This window comes from Psammomys obesus, unplaced genomic scaffold, assembly GCF_907164565.1.
Source record: "Psammomys obesus unplaced genomic scaffold, mPsaObe1.curated_primary_1811, whole genome shotgun sequence".
NCBI classification, from domain to species: domain Eukaryota; kingdom Metazoa; phylum Chordata; class Mammalia; order Rodentia; family Muridae; genus Psammomys; species Psammomys obesus.
This window is the reverse complement of record NW_026585504.1, coordinates 10,590,288-10,615,715: the sequence shown is the minus strand read 5'-3', so window position 1 is coordinate 10,615,715 and position 25,428 is coordinate 10,590,288. Positions and strand designations below refer to the sequence as shown.

General features: G+C 42.6%; 1 protein-coding gene across 3 annotated transcripts in view; it reads right to left on the bottom strand.

Annotated features, from left to right (window-relative positions):
• Nucleotides 1-25,428, bottom strand: part of Cep152 (centrosomal protein 152) — a 58,198-nt gene that overhangs the window by 32,380 nt on the left and 390 nt on the right. For 2 of the 3 annotated variants that reach the window (XM_055620471.1, XM_055620551.1), the window contains exons 2-12: nucleotides 22,226-22,336; nucleotides 21,343-21,446; nucleotides 21,052-21,124; nucleotides 20,702-20,941; nucleotides 19,674-19,839; nucleotides 16,017-16,157; nucleotides 14,801-14,940; nucleotides 9,722-9,922; nucleotides 6,189-6,336; nucleotides 4,101-4,192; nucleotides 2,969-3,132 (exon numbers count right to left, since the gene is read on the bottom strand). In XM_055620471.1, the coding sequence (XP_055476446.1) occupies nucleotides 2,969-3,132; nucleotides 4,101-4,192; nucleotides 6,189-6,336; nucleotides 9,722-9,922; nucleotides 14,801-14,940; nucleotides 16,017-16,157; nucleotides 19,674-19,839; nucleotides 20,702-20,941; nucleotides 21,052-21,124; nucleotides 21,343-21,446; nucleotides 22,226-22,309 (1,553 nt within the window). In that variant the 5' untranslated portion in view covers nucleotides 22,310-22,336. The remainder of the gene's footprint in view (nucleotides 1-2,968; nucleotides 3,133-4,100; nucleotides 4,193-6,188; nucleotides 6,337-9,721; nucleotides 9,923-14,800; nucleotides 14,941-16,016; nucleotides 16,158-19,673; nucleotides 19,840-20,701; nucleotides 20,942-21,051; nucleotides 21,125-21,342; nucleotides 21,447-22,225; nucleotides 22,337-25,428) is intronic. The other variant, XM_055620627.1, reaches the window with a different exon arrangement.

Genomic DNA, 25,428 nt, shown 5'->3' with positions numbered 1-25,428 from the left:
GGAGAATCACCGCATCAGAGCGGGTAGTTGGTGAGAGCTCTAGGAAAGCCATCCGCCAAGTGGGAGTCCAGGGCAACATTGTGCATTTGAGGCCAGCCTGGGATACACACCAATAGCCTACCTTCAAGGAACAAAACAAAAACCAAACAAAAGGTACAGGAGGTAGAATCTGCCTTAACGGATAAAGATGTGTCTGCTGAAAGAGAGCAATGAGGATGCACTCATTCGTCACTCAGTTCCAGGGCCAACCACAGCACAAACTAAAATACAAGTAGTAATAGACTGGAGTAAAATATTTTTTAATGAACTATCTTTAATCTTCAGCATAAGAGAGATAAAGAAGAATGAAATTTCAAGTAAAAAGGCTTGACTATCGTATAACTGTGAACAAGCAGAAAATTGAGCCGGGCCTGAGGAGTTTTGAGTTCAAGTCCTGGTGGTACCTGTGACACCTGAGCCAAGTGATTCACCTCTCTCTGCTCCAGGAAAGCCAACATTTGTCATGAGACTGAGGATCAAAATGCTTTATAAGGGATGTGTTGCATCCAAAGCAGACTAACGTAAAATCTGATCAATGGCATATTTTAAAAAATCATCCATAAAATAGCTATCATTTTTCAGTACTTAACATAAGTGCTAGGACATATTCCAGGACAGTCACATTCATTATCTATTTTAATTATCACTTTAAGTTCCAAGAGAGAGCAAGCCTGATAAAAGCAAGTTAAAAAGGTGGCATAAGACCATTTATTAGCAATAAAGGGCAAAGCTATAGTTCAAACCAGTCTGGATCTGAAGCCTATGCTCTCTCACTAGCCCCTAAGAATTCAGTGACAAAAAATGAGGCATTCCCAGAAAAGTGTGTTTTCTGATCACATGTAACTTCAAATTGTAAGTACCTAAGCATAAAAATAATAAGATACTTTTTTGGCATTCACCAGCCATAGTGGAACCTTTGTTCAATTATCACATGATAAGGTCCAAATACTCCTATTGAGAGCCACTTTGCCATGCTCGGCTTACCACACTTCTCCCCCGGCTAAAGCTGACAGCATTTGCCCACACTTCATCTCAGCCATAGTGGCCTCCATCTGTAAACCAGGTAGTGTAATAGAAAGAAACCTAGGTCAACATGGCCCTAAGAAAGAATCTGAGAATCTTTCCCACCAAAAACACGTCAGTCTAGTTCCACTATTTTCTTCTCTGCTTTCCTCCAGGCATAGCTGTTATCTGTAGTGACAAGAGCCCCAGAAGAAAAGACACCCAGGTAAATGGAACCTTACTAAGCTAAAGAATAGCATCTTCCCTTGCAGTATCACCTCATTACTTTAAATTCCAACCGACTAAATCTTACTGCTCTAAAACTGTAATGGCAGCGTTAAAATACAGTCTTCCCGAAGGCCTTGGAGAGCGAACTCGTCAGGAGACGTAGGTTGTGCTTGGTTGCTTACTACTTGACACAACATGTATTAAACAACAATGCAATAAAGACTGTGAACACAGTCAGTGGTGATGAAGCCAAGTGCTTTCAAGAAGCACCTTCTTCAGAGGTGCAAGCACAGGTCAGTGATGCAGCACTTCCTTAGAATGAGCAAGATCCTAGGCTCTTGCTTTAGCCTAAACCTAATCTAACGGTATTCCATCGCTCATCCCTAATGCAAACCAGCAGGGAGAGTGGATAAATCCTCTCACAGAATATGTCAAGCCTAGAACTGACTAAACAGCATTTCATTGTTCACTGGGTATGTCTCCTTTCATCTGGCCAAGAAACTGCAGACTCCTTGGGGAAGGGACAGCTTATACTGGCTTTTTAAAGACTATTTCAGGACCTCACAGAATACCTTCCATGCAGCAAAGATGCAAAGTTCACCAAGTGTCTAGAGCATCCACTGAGTGCCTAGACTCAACTATGTAACTAACTCTTCAGCCCTCTCCACTCTCTCCCCATCACTCTTGCCCATGTGACTGAAAAAAATATCTACAATAGCAGTGGCATGATAGAACCTCTGTTTTAAAAGTGAGATCTTGGGGCTGCAGAAACAGCTCAGTGGGTAAGAACACTGGCTGCTCTGGCAGAGGACCCGGCTTCAGTTCCCAGTTCCCACATGGTGGCTCACAGTCATCCCTAACTCCAATTCCAAGGGATCTGACGCCACCTTCTAACTTTCCGTGGGCACCAGCATGCAGGCAAAACGTGCATAACAAAAATAAATCAATCAAAAATAAAAGTCATTTAAGCTCTCAGCAAGGTTCCAAGGAAAACGTAACACTACCGCTAAGCTTATTTTCTCAGAGATGACTGATTAATGCAAAATGCCTATTTTTAACACACAAGGCTAACACATTACAAGTAAACAGTCACCTAAATAGCTCACACATACAGTCTGTATGTCTGTGTATGCATGGGTAATACGTGTGCGGTGCGTACCCGGGTGTGTATACACGTGTGTGCCCACACTTGTGCATTGGGTGTCCTGTTCTATCACCCTCCGCTTCCCTTGAAACAAGGTCTCACGCTGAACCTGGAGGCTGGTGGCCAGCAATCCTCTGTTGTCCTCCTGCCTCAACCTCCCACAACGCTAGGATTGCAGGTGCAGGTAGCTACGCCTACCTTTTGAACATATGTGCTAAGGATTTGAACTCAGGTCCTTATGCCCACGCAGCAAGCTCTCTTACCCACTGAGCCCTCTCCCCAGCCCCATAATCTGTATATTTTAACTACATAAACCCCTTCTTAGCTCTCGTTAACTGGTACCTATCTGCATGATGAGGACTACAAGCACAGTGCGATGACCTCAGATTTCTGTTCGTTTGGATTTTCAGGCGTTCATACTTCATTAAGAATTTCTAAGACACAGGGTCCCCTAATCGGGTTTTTATTTTATACATGGTGCCACCCGTGTCCCATGCCCCCCATCACCAGCTTTAGTAACATAAATTATTCCACAGTAAACTACTCATACAGTACCTGTTAGCTTTGGATTGTTTCCAATTGGCTTTTTTAATGCCCAAGTGCACACATGACTCAGTGAGCTCTATACTCGAGTCTCCTTCCGAGTCACCTGGAAGGACTCCGAGCTCTGCAGCAGAGTCATAGAGAGAAATCTCTTCCTTAAGTGCTGTTAATTCCTCCTAGAACAAAATACCAAAAACAACTTTTCTCATTTTCTTGGATAACAAAATCAGACATTCTGGGTTTCAAACTTTATTTTAATAATCAATAGAATGCAGAAAAATCATTCAAATACATTCTTAACATTCGTTCTAAATCACTTCATAAAGGCCAGTTCCTGCTGTGTGTTCAAATGAATATATTTTCGAATGAATGAAGAAGCAAAGGCAGGCATTTTTTTCTGCAACCCTTTGATTTAGAAATCCTCTTAGCTGAGATGCCTCTGCTGTTCTGGCTTCACTATAGCAGAGGATAAAACAGATAGCTTGGCCAGAGCATGCTATGTGTGCTACCTGCCAAAAGTGTCCTATACTCTGCCTGCAGGAGCGTGCTATGCTCTGCCTGCAGGAACAAGCTATACTCTGCCTGCAGGAGCGTGCTATGCTCTGCCTGCAGGAACAAGCTATGCTCTGCCTGCAGGAGCGTGCTATGCTCTGCCTGCAGGAGTGTGCTATGCTCTGCCTACAAGAACATGCTATACTCTATCTGCAGAAGTATGCTATGTTCTGCCTGCAGGAGTGTGCTCTGCTCTGCCTGCAGGAGCGTGCTATACTCTATCTGCAGATGCGTGCTATGCTTTGCCTGCAGGATCAACAGGAGAGCACCTCCTTCAGCAGAGGGAACACTAGAACCCCTCTCCAGCATCTTCCTTACCTTTTAGGAAAATTAAAGTGTATGGAGAATGTGAGAGAATCAGAGCCCGATTAAATATTCCCGACACCTGCAGAGGCAAGAGACGGTAGACTGACAGGAGGAGGCAGAGGCCTGGCTGTGCAGTTCATCAGAACTGGGCTGGAACACCTAGATCTAACTAATAGTGGTGTGGGAAGAGATCCTGAAAAGCTTCCCTGGCTGGTCTAAAGATGGTCTGGCCACTTTTATTGCACAGAGAGCATTGCCCCCGTCTCTTCTGGGAGACAGTACTCACCTGCAGAGCCTTATTCATGCTCTCACTTAGGATGTGGGCCTTCTGCGCTTGCTGCAACTGTAGTTGTAGCTGAGCCACCTCCTGCATGGAGCCTGCGAGAGAGAGTCACAGGCTATGTAACTGAAAGGAAGCATGGTGTTCACGTCTACAGGACTGGGACCCACCAAGGCTTGAGACGGAGTCTGCTTTATTGTTATGATTTTAGGGCCACACAGATAGCCATGAGAGACCTCAAAGACCAATCCACAGGTGCCTGAGATTTAGGGCTCAAGGAGCTCACGGCCTTGGACCCTGTAAGCGCTAAGTGGTGATTGCTGCACCCACAGACCACAGCAGTCATCTGGTGGGGACAGAGGTTCCAGCTCACAGAAGCCAAGAAAGGTCTACCCTTCCATTTCTGCCCTACAAGGAAACTGTATCTTGCTGCTTGTAAAATGCTTCTACTTCCAACATTCCCATCTCCATACAGAAAAGGTGTACATTACAGCAGTATTTATAAAATTTTAGCAAACTACTACTATTTTAAAGATTTGCATTTGTGTGTGGGTGCGTGCGTGCGTGTGTGTGTGTGTGTGTGTGTGTGTGTGTGTATACACCCACCCACTGAGGCCAGAAGTGTGTGTGTGTGTGTGTGTGTGTGTGTGTGTGTGTGTGTGTGTGTGTATATACACCCACCCACTGAGGCCAGAAGAGGGTGTCAGGTCCCCTGGAGCTGGACTTACAGTTATGAGCTCTATGGGAGCTGTGAACTGGACTCTATTCCTCTGCAGGAGCAGGAAGTGCCCTTCAATTCTGAGCCACCTCTCCATCCCCAACAAACTCATAGTTGAAGTGTACTAAGAGATTCTAGTTCAAAAGGTTGATTGAGGGTTTCTTTAAATGAAAACAGCCTTCTCAGAACACAGCTGGGGGAAATAATCATGGTTCAAAGCCTTTCACAGCCAAGGAAAAGACTCACCAAGTCATGGCAAGGGGGAAGGTTGATCGATAGCTAAGCAGGGCTAGAGGAGAGCCTAAAGAGAATAGGGTCCAAAACTGGTCCCTCAGCAGAACACACAGAGCCACAGGCAGCCTCTAACTTTAGTATTTTCACTGTATAGTTAACCCACACTCCCACACCCTGACTCACTTACGTTATAAAATGTGACTTGTGTGTATATTAGCTAATAAAAATCCAGACTGACTGTCAACCAGAAATGAGGATAATTTTGTCTATCCCATAGTCTGTTTATCAACTTGACGTTTCACTGCCTTTAACAGTACTTTATAAAATAATTGGAAGCACCGCCACCATGAAAAGCATAGGAAATGTTTCAAATACCACAGAGGCCACGCTAGAAATCTTAACAGTGACAAAAATGTAACCCAGTGTCCAGGTAAGTAGCTGACCATCGTGAGGGAATAACAAAACCGAAGTTAAACAAAATGACAGAACTATTTAATCGGGCAACTACCATGAGATCGCAGAGTCAAAGGTGGCCGAGAACTTCTGCATTTTTGGAGAGGAGCGCCACCTGGCATGTGAGTTCCTTTCCTTTCCCTTGCAGGAAGCAGTTTCAGGCACCACAGCACCGGTTGGGAGGAGGAGGAAGAGGAGGAGGAGGACGAGGAGGACAAGCAGTGCTGGTGGTGGTTATTGGATTGTACCCTTGCCTGTATTTTCCAGATTATATAACAGAAAAAAAAAAAAAAAAAAACAACAACAAAAAAAAAAAAAAAACCTGTGCCTTTAGTATGGAGTGCACATATAATCTTTTCTAAAACAATCTGACTTCTGGTGAACCTTTCTGTCTCCTCTGGCTTTTTATACTTCAGGGCTCTGAGCTGGTGAGATGGCTCAGCGGGTAAAAGTGCAATTTGTGTCAGGAAGGGTTGGCAAGACAGCTCGAGTCTGAGCTCCAGAACTCAGGTCAAAAGAGAGGAGCAACTCTGAAAGTCGTCCTCCAGTCTCTACACGTGAAATGGCATGCTCGTGCAAGCCCACGCTCCTACACACCTCATAAAAATAAGTAAAACTGTAGTTCAGGGAGCCAGCTACATTCTGTACACGTCACAGGGGTCTCTGGGGAACACCCCCAGCACACGCACCTGACTGCAGCAGGTGGGCGCACTGCTTCTGGCTGTCCTCAAGGCTCCTCGTCAGCCTGTTGATGAGCTCAGTCTTCTCTAACTTGACTGCTTCGTGGTTCCTCTCCAGCTGCTGCACGTGATCCCTCAAACGTGCACAAACATTTTCCTAAGCAGAAGAAAAGTTGGCAAGTCATTTTCACAATCAGTGTTAGAAGAAAGGACACTGTCAGACTTAAAATCACCACCTGGTCCTATGATCTCTTTCACAGGGTTAACCTGTGCACAGGATGAGAACAAGAGAATACGTGGCCTGAGGGGGAGGCCCAGCTAACAGAGAACCCCGTAAGATACTTTATTCTAAACTCAGTTCTACTCATGCCAAAGGAAATAGGTTACAGTTCTGTTTGCATTTTATGCTGTGTTAACATGTATATGCACAAATGCAGGAAAACCACTTTGAGTCATGAAATCCATATCCTCAGACAAGGAAACAGATGAAAACATGGAAACTCTGTTCTGAGCAGCCAATGGCTGATTCTATTTAGGGCAGCCAAAAATAATCTTTCCCTCCTGAGTCTCTCTTAAATTTGATCTGTTTCTCTAATATTCCTCTTTCTACCTCTTACACATCCTACTTGTCTCCCAAAGGCATCTCTGCATTATGTTGTGCATAAAAGGCATTATAATGAATACTTGAAAACTTAATGACAAAAAAGACACAGTAATTGTTGAGTGTGCCTATTCGAGGATATATAGAAAATAGACACTGTGGGAGAAGGATCAGTATGCCTACATACATACATGGAGAGAAAAAGATACTGTGTATACAGCAGACATTTCTTCACTAAGAAAACATATGTGGAAATCAAAAAACATGGGAGTTTGGAGCCCAAGTAGAAGAAACCATCACTGTAACAATCATCACATCTCAGCTAAAAGCTGCTCAGGCTGAATGTCAATCAAAGCAGGAGAAAGGCAGCAGGCAGATCAGTGTAGCAACAGTCTGAAACTCCCTGAGAAAAGCAGTAGCAAGAGCTCTGAAGTAAGAACACATGGGCCTTTGAGACCAGATTTCCTGACAGCCTGAACCTCAGTAATGCTCTTGCCATGGATACAGGGATGCCCGAAATACAAATAAAATGGAAATATCCCTGTGCAAAGGAAAAGGGCACTGAAGGTTTTCACCTGTGAGTTGTGTTTTCTATGTCATCATACAGCTATGTTTGCTTTAAATTTCTCTACCAGATTTTTAGCAAAATGAAGCTTCTGGAAAGCAGTCCATGTTTATTTAGTACTGCAAAGCTCTTGGCACGCTGCTGCTGTTGTTTCCCAGGCCAGCTTGGGAAGCACAGGTCTAACGAGCCAGCAGGACGTGGCTGAGGCATGATGAGCTAATAGGAATGCAGTACAAATGCTCATCATGATGGGGTGGCAAGGCATCCCATATTCTAGAGGTCTCAGTAGTTTTGAATTGTTGCAATCTGCTCTATACAGTCTTTTCTACATAGAAAACTTGGATGTTTAAGGAAAGTATAAAGTTAATAATATGCTATAACCCTGTATTCTCAAATTTCACTAGGGACACAGATATTCAAAAACCTTGGCGGTGTCGGACTTGCACGCCCCCCATTCCATGCAAGTAGGCAGTCTCTGGGCTGAATTCTGTCCTTCAAAATACAACTAGCAACCTTTCATGATTTAAAAGAAAAATAAGCCTTAAGAACTTTCTAAATCTAGCATACTTTACAGGAAAAGCTGAAACTTTTCCACAAAGAGGAGGACCAGGGAAGATGCCCCATCTTGCCTTTGAGCACCATGTTAGAAGTTCTTGTTAAGAAAATGAAATAAAGGGAATACAAGTGACAAAAAAAGACAGCAAAACTCTCTTTGTCCATGAATGACATGATCTACTACACAGAAAATCAGAAGAAGGGAAACCCTACTAAAACGAGTACGCGACTACAGAATGCAGCTAATGGGGGGAAAACGCTTTCCTGTATACCACAAAGAGCAAGTAGAATTTGAAATTTAAAAAGTCATGGCATTTACAATACCACTCCAAAAATGGAGAAACTACAAAACTCTGACAAAATCAATAAAGAAGTAAATAACTGGACAGAAATTCTATGTTCACGATAAAAAAACTCACTAGAATCAGGATGTCACTTGCTCCCAATGAGACCTACAGAGTCTGTGTGCTCTCAGCATCCCAGTAAGGTACTCGCTGAGTACCTGATGGTGATGAGTTCCACACATCACCATCAAGTTGTGAGGATGTGAAAGTCACACTGTGGAATGAGGGAACTAAGCACAGGGGGCGGGAGGTGAAGTCATGGGAAATTCTTTACCTTTCTCTCACTTGTGGTATGAATCTGACTTTTGTAGCACTCTTCCAATTAGGAAGCAATTGGATTATAAAATTATACAGATCAGATACTAGTATTTGGCTCCTTATTACAAACCCTGCTGAGCCAATTGATAACAAGTTTACAAAGGACAGACCGCAAAAAACACTCCCAGGGTTGGGGGATAAGACACAGTAAATAAGACACAGTGGTCTAGAGTCTGAAGCCCACGCTGCACAGAACCAAGATTCTGTCCTATCTTCTAGTCGAAGGCCCCTTTTCTGGAGTGGTGATGGCAGGCATGGGATCAGATAAAGAAGCCACAGGCACAGGCTTTGAGTCATTACCCGTCCTGCAATAACCACAGACTGGAAGGAACTGGTTGTAAGAGAGTGGGCTGAACCTGGAGGGTTACTTACTCCTCATGGCTTGCTCAGCCTGTCTTCTTATGGAACCCAGGACCACCAGCCCAGGAGCGGCCCCGCCCACAATGGGGCCTACATCAATCACTAATTTTATAAATGCTCTACAAACCTGCCTACAGCCAATCTTATGGAAGCATTTTCTCAATTGAGCTTCCCTCCTTTCAGGTGACTCTAGCTTATTATGTCAAATTGACATAAAAACTAGTCAGGAAATATGTATAAATATATATATTTATGTTATGTGTGTATACATATGTGTGTGTGCATTATATATACACACAAATGCACTTAGCCCAAAGATTTGTCTTATACAGCAATGACTATGACCAGTCCACAAGAGGTTTGGTGTGCAATTTCCAATTTGAAGCATCTGTCAGCCATTAAAGTACTAGATTCCAGATATCCAACTTCTATTCTCAAAAAAGCCATTTCTCAACACTCCTTATTGAGAGGTGGATGCTCAGAGATCTACAAAGGGCTCCGGGTCAACCTTGGGCTCTGGCCAATGCCAATACACTCATGCCCTTCAGTTGGCATTTACTCTACAACAGTATCAACAATACATATAAATATTTTAAAAAATAAGGGTATCAACTGATCCTACAAAAAAGGTATCCAAAACAGGGTTTCAGATATACTCATGATTAGAAAACAAACAAACAAAAAGGGGGGGAAATTAGTCACAATTTTACACCTATTATTATCAACAAAATTTCTAACTGGCAGATTACAAAATATCCAACCTTAGTCAACTGACAGTGCTCATTAGGAATCACCTGACCTGTTCCTGAAGGGCTGTTACGGTAGCATCCAAATTCTTTTGTAAGGATAACACCTGCTCTTCGTACTTCTGCGTGAGGCCCGAGACAATGCTCTCATGCTGCTCTCTGGCTCGCTGAAGTGACTCGGAATGATGGAGCTCTACCAGTTGCTGTTTCAAACTTTCCAGGGTGATCTCGGTTGTTCTGGCCTTCTTGGTCAGCTAGCAAACAAACACAGGGCACCCATGTTAATACACCTTAACTGTACTCCTGATGGCTGCCCCAGTTGCAACTCTCGAGCCCAGCCCGCTGGGAACAGTCACTCACTGACAAGCTAGAAGGCACATGGTCATGCAGAGGGTGAATGCGGATTCTGAAGAGCAAGGGGCCCCTGCTGCGGCATTAGCCCTAGCACTGTTTGCATCATTCTGTTAGCAAAGCGAGAGGACACCCAGTTGTAGGGTCCCAAAAAAATGTTGCTCCTTCAGAGGCTGCAAACCTAAGAATGGTCATTTGCTAAATAAAAAGTTGTTTGGGTTTGTTTTTTTTTTTTTTTTTTTTGTTTTTGTTTTTGTTTTTGTTTTTTTTGAGACAGGATCCCACTGTCTGCCCAGGCTGGCTTCAAATTCCCAGGGTCAGGTAACCTTGCCTCAGCCCCTGAGTGGCTAGGAGGACAAGCCACCACATCCCAGCATAAAGAGTTCTCAAAGGGTAGCTGATACTGTAGGTAAAATAATCTGTGATTATGTAGGCTTTTTTTTATTAGTTACATTTTATTAACTCTGTATCCCAGCTGTATCCCGCTCCCTTATTCCCTCCCAATCCCATCCTCCCTCCCTCAGCTCCTCCCTGCCCCTTTCCAAGTCCACTGATAGGGGAGGACCTCCTCCCCTTTCATCTGACCCTGTTTTTTCAGGTATCTTCAGGACTGGCTGCAAAGTCCTCCTCTGTGGCCTAGCAGAACTGCTCCTCCCTTGGGGGGTGGGGAGGTCAAAGAGCCTGCCATTGAGTTCCTGTCAGAAATAGTCCCTGTTCCCCTTACTACGGGAAACCAATTGGTTACTGAGCTACCACGGCTACATCCGAGCAGAGGTTCTAGGGTATACCCATACATGGTCCTTGGTTGGAGAAACAGTTTCAGAAAAAAATCCTGTGCCCAGATATATTTGGTCCTTGTGGAGCTCCTATCCTTTCCACGTCATACTAACTCCCCTTCTGCCGAAGGTTTGGTTATGAGTCTTAGTATCTGTTTTGAAACACTGCTAGGTATAGTCTTTCAGATGCCTTCTGCGGTAGACTCCTGTCATACATCCAATGCACATCCCATTTGTCTTTCTAAGTGAGAATTGATCATCATACCCCGTGTCCACTTTCTTGATTATCTCCTTTAGGTATATAGACTTTATTATGTTTATCATATCTTGTAGGTCTATACAAGCGAGTATATACCATGTTTGTCTTTCTCCTTCTGGGATACTTCACTCAGAATGATCTTTTCTAGATCCCACCATTTGCCTGCAAATTTCATGATTTCCTCATTTTTGATTGCTGAGTAGTATTCCATTGTGTAAAAATACCACAATTTCTGTATCCATTCCTCCATTGATAAACATCTGGGTTGTTTCCAGGTTCTGGCTATTACAAATAAAGCTGCTATAAACACGGTTGAGCAAATGTCCTTGTTGTGTACTTGAGCAAATTTTGGGTATATACCTAGCAGTGGTATAGCTGGGTCTTGAGGAAGCATTATTCCTAATTGTCTGAGTAAGCGCCAGACTGACATCCAAAGTGGTTGTACCAGTTTACATTCCCACCAGCAGTGGAGGAGGGCTCCCCTTTCTCCACAACCTCTCCAGCATGTGTTGTCACTTGAGTTTTTCATCTTGGCCATTCTGATGGGTGTAAGGTGAAATCTCAGGGTTGTTTTGATTTGCATTTCCCTGATGGCTAATGAGGTTGAGCATTTCTTTAAGTGTTTCTCTGCCATTCGATATTCCTCTATCGAGAACTCTCTGTTTAGCTCTGTTCCCCATTTTTTAATTGGATTACTTGGCTTGTTGCTTTTCAGCTTCTTTAGTTCTTTATATATACTGGATATTAGCCCTCTGTCAGATAAAGGGTTGGTGAAGATTCTTTCCCAATCTGTAGGCATTCATTTTGTTTTGATGATGGTGTCCTTTGCTTTACAGAAGCTTTTCAGCTTTGTGAGGTCCCAATTTATTGATTGTTGCTCTTAGAGCCTGTGCTGTTCTGTTCAGGAAGTTGTTTCCTGTGCCAATGAGTTCTAGGCTGTTCCCCAGTTTTTTTTCTAACCGATTTAGAGTATCTGGTTTTATGTTGAGGTCTTTGATCCACTTGGACTTTAGTTTTGTGCAGGGTGATAAATATGGATCTATTTTCGTTTTTCTGCACGTAGACATCCAGTTGGACCAGCACCATATGTTGAAGATGCTGTCTTTTTTCCACTGAATGGTTTTGGCTGCTTTGTCAAAAATCAAGTATTCATAGGTATGTGGGTTTATTTCTGGGTCTTCTATTCGGTTCCAATGATCCTCCTTTCTGTTTCTATGCCAGTACCATGCAGTTTTTATTACTATTGCTCTGTAGTACAGCTTGAGATTGGGGATGGAGATACCTCCAGATGATCTGTTGTTGTACAGGATCATTTTGGAGATTATGGGTTTTTTTGTTTTTCCATATGAAGCTGAGAATCTTTTTTTTCAAGGTCTGTAAAGAATTGAGTTGGTATTTTGATGGGAATTGCTTCTGGCAGGATGGCCATTTTCACAATGTTAATCCTACCAATCCATGAGCATGGGAGATCTTTCCATCTTCTGAGATCTTCTTCAATTTCTTTCTTCAGAGACTTGAAGTTTTTCTCAAACAGGTCTTTCACTTGCTTGGTTAGTGTCACCCCAAGGTACTTTATGTGATTAGTGGCTATTGTGAAGGTTGTTGTTTCCCTTATTTCTTTCTCGGCCCTATTGTCTTTGGTATACAGGAGGGCTTCTGATTTTTTTGAGTTGATTTTGTATCCTGCCACTTTGCTGAAGGTGTTTATCAGCTGTAGGAGTTCTCTGGTTGAATTTTTGGGGTCGCTCATGTGTACTATCATATCATCTGCAAAGTGATACTTTGACCTCTTCCTTTCCGATTTGTATCCCCTTGATCTCCTTTGGTTGTCTTATTGCTCTGGCTAGGACTTCAAGTACTATGTTGAAGAGGTATGGAGAGAGTGGGCAGCCTTGTCTTGTCCCTGATTTCAGTGAGATTGATTTAAGTTTCTCTCCATTGAGTTTGATGTTGATTATAGGCTTGCTGTATATTGCCTTTACTATGTTTAGGTATGTGCCTTGTATCCCTGATCTCTCCAAGACTTTAAACATGAATGGGTGTTGGACTTTGTCAAATGCTTTTCCGGCATCTAAGGAGATGAGCATGTGGTTTTTCTCCTTCAGTTTGTTTATGTGGTGGATTACATTGATGGATTTCCATATGTTGAACCACCCTTGCATGCCTGGGATGAAGCCTACTTGGTCATGGTGGATGATATCTTTGATGTGTTCTTGGATTTGGTTTGCAAGTATTTTATTGAGTATTTTTGCATCAATGTTCATAAGAGAGATAGGTCTGAAGTTCTCTTTTTTTGTTGGGTCTTTTTGTGGTTTAGGTAACAAGGTGACTGTGGCTTCATAGAATGAGTTTGGTAATGCTCCTTCTGTTTCTATTTTGTGGAATAGTTTGGAGAAAATTGGAGTTAGCACTTCTTTGAAGGTCTGGTAGAATTCTGCACTGAATCCATCTGGCCCAGGACTTTTTTTGGAAGGGAGACTGTTGATGACTGCTTATATTTCCTTGGGGGGAAATAGGACTATTCAATCTTTCTACCTGATCTTGACTTAATTTTGGTAAATGGAATCTATCAAGAAAATTGTCCATTTCTTTTAGGATTACATAGGCTTTATAGCAAGAAAAACTAAAGCTGCAGATGGGATGAAAGTTGCTATCACAGAATCTTAAAATAAGGAAACTCTGAAGGGAACCATTTGGTTCAAGATCTTCACGCTTTCAGAATTTGTCAATAACTGACTTTATACCCTTGGGTAAGTAATTTGTCCTTCTAAGACCTGCATGACACATGTATAAAATGATGGAAGCATAGTGCCTTTCCAATCAGAAAACATTAAACATTGATCTATAAAATCTAAAGAAAATTCAAAAAATTTTAAGTAGGGACATCCCTTATTTGCCAATTTTAAAATATACCATAAAGCTATCATCATGAAAACATTCAAACAGGAACAGAAAAATATGTAAAAAGAAAACATATATACAACTTAAGTTAATTCCAAGCAACATTCACTCAGCATATACTAACCAACTACAGGCCAAAATCTGGCCTACATGGCAGAGCTACAAGCATGAGGCTACCCTAATGATGCCTTCAAGACATCTCTGTCTGTTATAACAGGGTAATCACCCTGAGGAAAGAGATTTGGCAGTAAAAAGATGCAAACAAGTGGCAGTGGCCATGGAACAGGCACTCCTAAGACTGAGGTGAAAAGAGATGACCCACAAACAGCAGGCCACCCTGTCCTCATAGGTGAAGTAGGTCAGGCAAAGCCTTTAAGCAAGAAAAAAAAAATTAGAACTGTATTCTGGAAGGATCATCCAGACGGCTGTAAGAGAATTTGCAAAAAGGGCAAAGCTAGAGTAGTTGAAACTTTTGGAGAAAGAGCATTAAAGTCCAGAAAAGACAGAAACGTAGCCGTCAACAGAGAACTGCCTCCTCCTCCTGGCAGTGAGCAGCAGGCATCTGTGAAATGAAGTTCTTCTGAATTTAGTCTTAAAGTAAGGGTTTGTTCTTTGAATTATGTATGTACACATGTGAATGTTGTGCCCGCATAAATATCTGTGAAACACATGTGCCTGGTGCCCTGAGGCCAGACGAGGGCATGGGATCCCCTGGGACTGGCTGCAAGCTGCCATGTGGGTGCTGGGATTGAACCCTGTCCTCTGAAGAGCAGCCAGTGCCCTTACCTGCAGAACCAGCGCTCTAGCACCACACCAAAGTTTTGATGAATATCGATGAAGTTTACCTTCTCTTCACTGACTTTGAACGCTTGTATCTGGGTCTCCAGTGTTTTTATCTGTGCTTCAAGCTGGATCTCCCTTTCCTTTCCATTCTGAAAAAGTTTCTGGGATTCCAGAAGGCTGAGTGTCAAACCATCCTTTTCATCTGGAGCAGGAAAGATATTTACATAAATAATGTCACAAGCTCTATGAGATCTATATCTGAATGAAATTCAATTCAGATAAATGAGTTTTAGTTGCTTTAGGGAAAAATAACCCAAAAATTATTTTAAAAATATTTGATGGCAAAATAATTTAAAGAACCAGAACCACGGCCTGTAAATCCTTACTGAACCCCTTCCCAGCAAAGGAAAATGCCAATACTTCTGGCATCTGTTCACTTTGGAAGCTCCACAGATAAAGCTCGTGCCAATCCAAAAGGTGCCATAGCTGTACACATAAGTGATTCCAGTACTCCAAAGGATGAGGCAAGATCACGGGGCCACGAAGTGAGGCCCTCACCCCTTCACACACCTGGAAGGAATTCTTAAATTCCCCAGTCTTTGGTCTTTCCCAAATACTTCACAAACATTTCACAAGTTGCCCTCTCCAAAAAGACTATGTGAACATTACAGAGAGAGCTTTTGCTTCACCAACAACTAAATTTGAAACGAGCTAGAATTGTCATAAAGTTGTTCTACAAATAAACAACGAAATATTGACTACAGCTAGAGCCCAAAAGAATAAGCAGTCAGGACCTGATCTGTTTCCTCCAAATGGTTATACCAGAAATGGCAATGAGGGTCCCTAACTTCTACTGCATTATAAACTAAACATGTGTCCTATATCACTATATCAAGTTATTATACATATATACATATATACTTGTGTATCTATGTGTGTATATATATATCATCAAGATAATGATGTAAAAGTCAGGAGCTGTTAGGGTGGAAAGCTGTCAGCAAAGTTAAACAATGCCCACACGCTCCAACTGACTCCAACACCTGGGAGGAGGAGGGAAACAAAATGAAAGGAAAGGAGAAAAGAAAACAGCCTGCAAACACTAGTCACAGAAGTCCTGGGCTTGGGATCTGCTGACTCAGGTGAGCCCTCTGCCCCGGTCAAACGAGGGTATTGGAAATGAAAAGCACAAGAAGCTAAAGGAGATTAAAATGAACTTATTAGATACCAACTGCCCAGCTCGTGGGGGAGGGGGTTCCAGGCCATCAGCCACCTCACCTTGTACTATTAACAGCTGGTGGTTCAGATACCGAATCTGGCGTTCACTTTCGTTCAGCTTGGCAACTAAGCTGTCCAGTTGCCTCTCCCTTGCTTTGTTAAGAACCTGGAGTTGAATAATATGTATATTTTCTGCAGAGTCTGCTTTGGAATTAGAGACAATTTATTAGATAAACACACACTAAAATCTGCGACAAGCTAGGGTAGTGTATTTCAAGCTTTTTATACAACTTGGTAGACTATCATGAAACCAATTCAGTAGACTGCGGCCTGCATCTTTTCGACCATGAAGACATCTTATCCAGAATGTATCAGAGAGCATCGTGTAGTGAGGACACAGTTTGTAAAGCTTTGGTTCCATTTCTGTGAGCGGACAGCTGAAGGACATACCACACGCTTTACCATGGGTCGCCTCCTGGCAGGAAGTCTCTGAGTTACATGTGGACAACTAACTAGCGTGCAGCCACAACAGAGCAACGTGCTGCCGCCAAGCAAAAGGCAATCAAGCGCAGGAGGTGCTGTGACACTGTCTGAAAACAACACTGATGGACAGCCTTGTCAATACATTCTCTGTAGCAGACGGGCGGGTGTTGTTTCATGTTTATATCGGCACATGACGGCTATGTTAACTAGCTAAGAGAGAGGGGAATGAACTCTGATGCCTTCTTCAGAAACAAAGTCACTGTAGAGAACACCCAGATCAGAGGAATAAGGAAAATGGCAGGTATAAGAAGAATAACACTTCAGCTCTGCAGTGACATTCTTCATTTGGCTGGTGCTTCTGTAAGCTTACATCAATAAATACATATAGAAAAATTTAAGTACTTATTAACAAAGCAATCTGCACTCTTTTCTAAATCAAAAAATAAATAAATAAAACCTAAGGCCAGGCATGGTGGTACACGCCTTTACTCCCAGCACTCAGGCAAAGGCAGGCAGGTTTCTCTGAGTTCAAGGCCATCCTAGTCTACATAGCAAGATCCAAACCAAGGCTATATATTGAAATCCCTACCTTTAAAAATTTTTTAAATAATAATAATAAATCTGAAGATTGAAAGCATCTCTCTGGCCTTACAGAAGGGAACAAAAATAAACTATCTCTAAGCCTCATCTCCTCAAATTCACTTTTTATTTTAAACTTTATTATAAAAAAAATTGCAAATAAAAAATTACACACCAAAATTAACCAGACCCAAAGTCTTTAAACTTCAATAAACTTCTAAATGGTTAAGAGTAGTCATTCAAAACAGAAACTGCAGAACTGCCCATTGGATTTTACATTTCACTATCAAATATATTTTGTGCACTTATCCACCATCAAAAACAAAAAATCCAAGGCAGAATTAGGAATAGATAAGCGATTAGTTCATGCCCTTTATCACAACCCATATTCATTTCCAAAAGTCTTTCCTTTTCCTCTAACATTTAGCCTTTCTTGTTCTCCTTCTTCGTGTTTTACTGTGCCCACATGTGCATTTATTTGCATATATGGCTTATATTACATACATTCCTAAGTTCCCATATGAAGGAGAACGCACAGATTTCTCTTCCTGAGGTTGTGTGGCCTTGAGCGAACTCTTTAACTATTGCTGCTGAGAAATTTGGCGCTACAATCAAGCTATTCAATTAGCTTCTAAATGTCAACTTTAAAAAGATGAATTATCAATCACCTTAGAAATGAATTAGCTTGATAAAATGTAGATTTTTAGGAATAGTAAGGAAAGACAAAGCAATGTCACTTCCTGGGAACTGAAGGGGCAGATTGGGGAGGGACTGTGATGATGATGTCACTCCACCCCAGATCACCTGGCCACATTCTTATTCTACTTCCTCACTGCACTTCCCTTAAGGAGAAGCCTCTCCTACACTTGCTGTTGATGCCTTCAAGGCAAATGAGCTCTGGGACTCTCTGCAGCTATCCTGTGGCCCAAACAACCCTAAAGCAACACTCTATCTCCAGACAGAGCAGTCTCCTGCTCTGCCTGGCCTAGCTCAGGTGTCCTATATTTAGGACAGCTTCTCCAGTTACTCTAGAGTCACACTGGCTCTTCAATACACAAAAGAATTCAAAGTTAATTTAATTCACCAGGAGCATGATGATAAGAGCTTCCATCTGTGAAAACACTCAGGACAATCAATGTACAGCTTTTTTGTTTGGGTTTTTAAAAATTTTTTTTAACTAGCATTTCATCTCAAAATCATCTACAGACTTTAAATGTTTTCCTTGTGGTCATATTTACACATACTCTACATCAAAGACAAAGGCTGCAGGATGCGGTGGTTTGAATAAGAACAGCCCTATAGACGCCTATATTTGAAAGCTTAGTCTCCAGGGAGGGGCACTAACTGAAAGGATTAAAAAGATTAGGAGCTATGGCGTTTGTTTTTTTTTGTGTTTTTTTTTTTTTTTTTTTGGAGGAGGTGTATCACTGGGGATAGGCTTGGAGGATTCAAAAGCCCATGCCAAATCCAGTCTCTCTCTCTCTCTCTCCTCCTCTCTCTGAGCCTTCAGACCATGATGTGGCTCTCACATGCTGCCATGCTCCCCGCCATGATGATAATGGACTAAACTCTGAAACTCTAAGCAAGCCCAAATTAAGCGCTTTCTTTTATAAGGAGCTGCCTTGGTCACGATGTCTCTTCACAGCAACAGAACAGTAACTGACTAAAACGGGGGCAAGTAACACATAACCAAACCCGAGATCAGCATCAGTTCTGAATACAATAGCACGTTTGCATAATCATCACACTAAAAAATATAAAAGGTAAAAGTAAAATTAAGAAATTCATAGCTGATTTGTTAATTGCATGTCTTCAGAGTGAGAAATCTAAGATTGGGGGGTAAGTATATTCATGTTCCAAAGCAGACAAAAAACAAGCAAGCAAGCAAACAAACCCACTAAGCTCAGAGCGGCTGAAATACACAGTGGGCGCTTTCCTCTGTCATTTTAGTTTCATATGTTTCGACATTAGGAAGCACAGCACATGGAATCCCAAAGCAGTTATGATTCACAGAAGTTTTATTTTATCTTCATCCCCACCAACATTTTTTTCTTGTGAGGTGCCAGCAATGAAAACAAGGGCCTGCCAAATGCCACACATGCCCTCCACCACTGCGCCGCCCTTGGCTTTTCTGAGACAGGGCATGGGGTCTCACCAGCAATTCCAGCTGGCCTGGAACGTTCTCATGTGTACTCAGGCTGACCTTGAGTGCTGTCACCGCGTACTCAGGCTGGCCCTAACTGACGGACATCTTCCCGCCGCCCCTCCTAACAGCTAGAGTACAGGTGAACCACCACTCCCTAGCTCAATATACTACTTCAAAATAAACGCTCAACTGCCCATTAATTTGCTTATAAATAACTCAGTATCTACCTTCCAAATAAGGAAACAGGGGCTCTTTGAAAGTTACTTTTAAAATATGAATTCTTGAATGTGTACAAAACTACTTTTTAAGCGTTCAAAATTCCCTAATTATGTTAACAAAAAATAAAATAGCTGGGTGCAGTAACAGACACCTCTACTTCTCATAGTTGGGAGGATGGAGCAGAAGGATTGCCATGAGTGTGAGGCCAGCCTGAGCAACACAGAAGGCCCTAAGCTCAACACAAAACAACAAAAACAGTCAAATAGAGGAAATATAAGTAGAACACCTACTTTCATTAGCTCCTAAAAATTGCTGCTGCAGGCCTTCAAACATGTCACTTCCTACTACCTCCTGGGCTGGTGAGTTACTGCTCTGCACAGAAGAGTGGTAAGGTTTATATATAGCTTTATATGGCGCCAGAGCTTGACAGTTGGGTCTTTGTAATGAGCCAAATTGCTAGTAAGGGATGACAAATAAAATTGACAATTAAAATTTGGTTTTTTTCCTTCCAAAATTACCTTGCTAGAAACCTCCCTCTACATTCTGAGTGCTGGAATTACAGATGTGCATCACCACACCTGGTTTATGCAATAATGGGGATGGAACCCAGAGCCACATGTGTGCTGAGCGAGCATTCTACCAACTGACCCACAATCCCCAAATCATGACCAACTTCTCACAGACATTTTCTCTCAAAAATAGTACTCACTGAACTAAACACTATTAATTACTTCATAGTCCTTTTGAGCATACAATGGAATCAATTTCAAAAATAAAACCTAGGGGGCTAGGGAGATGGCTCAGAGGTTAAGAACACTGGCAGTTCTTCCAAAGGTCCTGAGTTCAATTCCCAGCAACCACATGGTGGCTCACAACCATCTATAATGAGATCTGGTGCCCTCTTCTGGCATGCAGGTGTACGTGCCAGCAGGACACTGTAAATATAATAAATAAACCTTAAAAAAAAAAAAAAAAACAAAACTGCATGCTTCTCAGTTATGTGGGCCTGCATCCTACAAAAGCCAAAATCCAGAAGCAATGGTAAATGAGGAGCTGCTCCCTGACAGACTTAACATTTAATGTTTAAATAACTACGTCCAAAAAGCTTCCGTTTTAAACATCAGGTTTAGCATCACAATGCCATTAAATTATAAACAGAAAACAGACTATTTTATCATGAACCTGAGTGAGTAGAGTCAGAGAAACTGTTGTTACAATGTTTTACCACTGCATTCATGCACTTCCTTAAACACACAAACACCAGGCATGTACATGTACACACACACACAAATTCTTCAAAATCAGATTCTTACAGTACCTGACAACTGTCCCTCTGAGGATCCGAAAACGTAATGACACCGGCTGCCTGCTTGTGAAATTCTTGCTTCTGACCACCGGTGTACGGCCTAAAGTCTTCAGGGAGGTGGTACAGCTCTGTCTGCTCACGTTTGCTTGGAGGGCTGTAGCCACTTCCGCCCTCATCCCCGCCTTCTCCAGGTTGGTACCCGAGATGCTGCTCTTCAGTTCTACTTGGATTTTCTTCCCAGCCATTGCCACACTGTGCTCCAAAATAGAAGTCCAGGACAGCCATATTAGTCAACAAGAGTAAAACAAAGGCACTCACCTCTGGCCAACCCGCATCAGCGCTGTGGCACAACAGGCACTTACATTCCCACTGTGAGATTTGGGCAGTATGTCACGCTCAATCCACTTCCTGTCCAGTTGCTCAGAAGGATGAAATCTTGAGAGAAATCAATACTTTAGAGCTACACTTTATCATATTTAGCCAGAAATAACACAAAGAAGCCTAAGATTCTCGGATTTGTTTTTCCCCTCAGCCTGAACCCAAAAGTTTTAGAAATCAGTCTAAAGCTTAAGTTTATCTGATTACCAGCAGAGAATCAAGGAAGTTTGATGAAGTCCGGTCATGAACAAGAGGAAGTGATCGCAGGTACTTACTCTCCCGCTATGCCGTCCGTACTGCAGTCAGAGTCAAGGCGCTCAGGAGAGGAGAGGTCATCATCCAGCATGTCGTGAGGAAGGCCTGTGAGTAGCTGCTGCAACTGAGTCAGGGGAGTCACGTCAATAGCACACGGACTGAAACCGAAGATGCCACCCAAGCTGCTCTGAAGCCAGTGAGTGACTGTACGCAGAGGTTTCTTATGCCTCTTAATGAGTTTCTTAAATTGTCCATGCATCGTGTTCATCATTTCACTTGAGGAAAAGGGAAAGCATGACTCCAGGATTAACAGCAGGCCTTACACCCTTACAAGGGTGTCAGGTTTATATGCACACACACCACAACTGAAAAGCTTCTTTATAAAAACACAGCCAACCATGAATCATGGTAAATCGTGGTACCCTCTCACGGTGTCGGGTTCCACACGGCAGACCTGCCATCAGACATCCCACAGGAAATCTGAGTTGCCAGATGTACTCTGCCCAGGTGGTGGGAACAGCAGCAACAGCAGATGTCCTGGGCGCCCATAAGCTCTGGTAATGCCCTAGACACCCTCCAGGGAGTGACTGATTAGAGACAATTGCTTAACCTCCAGCATGAGGAGACACGTGATACTCTCTGCATACACTGAGAAAACAAGGCTAACTTCAATATCTATATGCAACTGCAGAATGATAGGAGTGATGGGAGCTGGGAAGACGGATGCCCAGGACCCGTGTATTCATCTTTCCAGCCCCCAACTCCTCTATCTTTTTAGAAGTCAAACAGTAAGTTCTGTCTTGTTGAATTATGAATTATAAATCCCTTCAAAATGACACAAGATGGCATAATTATAATCAGGTGTTGAACACTGGGCTCTGGAGCTTTTTTCAAGTAACTCACCTCTTTTTCCCTTTCATAGTCTTCTTTGTCAAACTCTTCTTCATTTTCTGTCTGCAGTGCTACACTGCCAAACTCCAATGACATGGTCCTCTTGGGGAGAATTGGGCCTCACTAAAACAAACAAACAAACAAACAAACAGCCATATGACAGCAAGTCACGACAAAGAAAAAATGCAAAAAGTCAACAAAACAGTGACCGACCAGGTTTTCCATGGGACTGAAAGGTATTTAGAGCATTAAGATGTTTGTAAACAAAAACTTAAAACACTAACAAACTAGAGAGACCAACATGGTTAGGGTTTCATGACTCCCTCTTCAGCAGTCAGGGGCCGGCATATACCACAGGGCAGAGGAGCAGGTTAGGACTATGCCACCATGCTGCTCTGAGTCTAAAAGCTCCCACGGAAGCCGCCACTAACATTGGATAGGCTTCTGGTTGTTTAAACTATACACGGAGACCCTGATACTCTACCTAAAGTCCCCAAATTCCAGATTATTAAATGATTCTGACCAAAAGAAAAAAAGGTGAGTCCGTGCTAGCAGTGGCCTAGCTAACACTTGACTCGATTCAGGCTCCTCACACCTGGGAAATGTGCTTCTGTGTGTGGTCTGAGGTACAACTCATTCCCTACAACTTCCAGGCTATAAAATGCCATTAAAGTGAGTCATACAGGAAGCATCAGGACACAGCAACACAAATGCATTTGGCCATAAGGAAAATAACTCCCTTTTGTTAAGTTGTAAACTACATTACAAACTTTGTAACTGTTAACCCTGTACACACACACACACACACACACACACACACACACCCTTTATCAGATCTAAGATAACCCCTGTATGATGTAATCCCATTTGACACTAAGAAACCAATTCAATTATGAAACGTTACTTTTAAAATACAGACTGTTTTATAGCTATTAAAATGTGAACACAGCATGGGTGCTTTTAACCAGACAGGGCACAAAACGCACAGGCACACCCTCCCCGGAACATGGAAGCGTTGTCTCACTCAGTGCCTGCTGGAATTCTCACGTACAGATCATCAGATAAAGATGAGAATATGACAACCTATGGCTGGCATGGTGAGGCGAAAACACTACTCTCACATCTCTGGATTCAGTTCATTGCTCCAACTGAGTACACAGAGTCTCAGATGATGAAAACAGAAATACACTTTAACCTAAAGATGTGGGTCAAAGTTGACCCAGAGGCCTCCATCCTCCAGGAAGAAAGATCGATCCTTCCAGAGACTGGAGAGCTGGCTCAATAGTCAAAAGCATCTGCAGAGGACCCAGGTTCAAGCCCCAGTATCTATAGGGCAGCTCACAACCTTAACTTTTTCAGTTCCAGGCAATAGGAGGCCGATTTCTGTCCTCCACAGGCACCAGGTACACAAGAGGTGCACAGGCAAAAGACTCATAAGGTAAAAAATGCACATAAGGTAAAAAAAAAATTTTTTTTCCGAGACAGGGCTTCTCTGTGTAGCCTTGGCTGCCCCGGACTCACTTTGTAGACTAGGCTGGCCTCCAGCTCAATGAGATCCACCTGCCTCTGCCTCCCTAAGTGTGGGAATTACAGTATGGGCACCACACCCGGCTCATTTTTTAAACTCTATAAAACAAGACATCAGTTATAGTTAAATTAGCTTCTATCACTGAATACATTAACAAAGACAAGAATAAAGTTACAAAACGTGTAAAACTACTTACAAATCACTTAATAAAAAGTATCAATAAACAAATTTTCCAAGAAAATGACACCTTAAGATGGAAAAAAATAGCATTAACTTTAGGAAGAAATATAAATGCTCATTAAAATTATTAGAGTCGGAGCTCAGGCTCGGGAGATGGCTCAGTGCATCAAAGTTCTTGCCACGCGAGTGTGAAGACCTTGAGTTCAAATCTTCAGAACCCACATGAAAGCAAGACACAGAACATAGGCATCTGAAATTAAAGCTTCTCCAAGGTGGGAGGCACAGATGAGGGGCTGTCCGGAAAGTCATGGAGTAAACACTGGAACAGCAACAGACACGCTGTCTCAAATGAGGTGGAAACTGAGGCTGTCCTCTGACATCTACGCATAGCCTGACACCAGTAGAGCCATATTCACTCCACACACACACACACACACACACACACACACACACACCTTATAGAGCACAGCTACACACACAAAAGAAGGTTAAGTATAGCTGAAGGAACAAGGTGCCACCTTTAACTACTACATTAAAGACAGCCACACTTAACACTATGGTTTTTCGTGGTTTCATAAACTTTTGGTGAAATACGAGCGGATAAATCATCTTGAAAAACAATCAGTAACAATACTGGCAATCAACAGCAATATTGTCTGACAACACTTTTCGGTAGAGTCCCTGGGAGTTTGCTGATGCTGCGGCCACCCCTCCCCCCAACACACACAAAGGGATAAAAACCTCCAGAACCTCGCTTTTGTGACCAAACTTTACTGTATATTTTCTTCTGCGGAAAGATCGATATCATCATCAGCTTCATTACTTAATTATGAGTAAATACAGCCACTGGGACACAGGCTTTTAGGACCCTTGGAGCTGGAGTCGCAGGTTGTAAGCCTATGCAATGTGGGGTGCTGAGAAATGAATCCGCATCCCCTTGCAAGGGCAGCGACAAGCTCTTAACCGCTGAACCATCTCTCCAGACACAGTAGAAAGGATCTTCGGATAGACCTTGAAGGACGTAATATGGCTGTAAGCAATGAAGCACTGAAGGTCCTCTTTTGAAATTCTGGACTCAGGCAGCTGTGCAATCTTAAACTGCTTCCATTTCTTTAGTAATGAAACAGGGTAAAGGCAGCGTAGGTGTGAGAAAGCAGTGGCCGTGACTGCCAGTGGGAAACCTTACAACTCCGGGATGAGGACGCCGCCCTCCTCTAGGTGCCTGTTCCAGCAAAGGTCCATTCTGCGCACTTCCGGAGTGCAGTCTTATTATCTTTTGCTTGTGGCTTCAAACTTCAGCCTTTATTTACATCGGGATCTCGTACTGTGAAACTATAAAGTGAGATTGAGTTTGAGCCACACTAAAATTCCTAACTGCAAGATGGGCTAAATGTAAATGCCCTGGGAGTTGGGAAAGTGCACCCACTAGCTTACATGCTAACTTCTCTTACAGAATGAACAACCAGAACGCAACAGGTTGTTTTAGACACTTTCCAGGCGGTGTTCT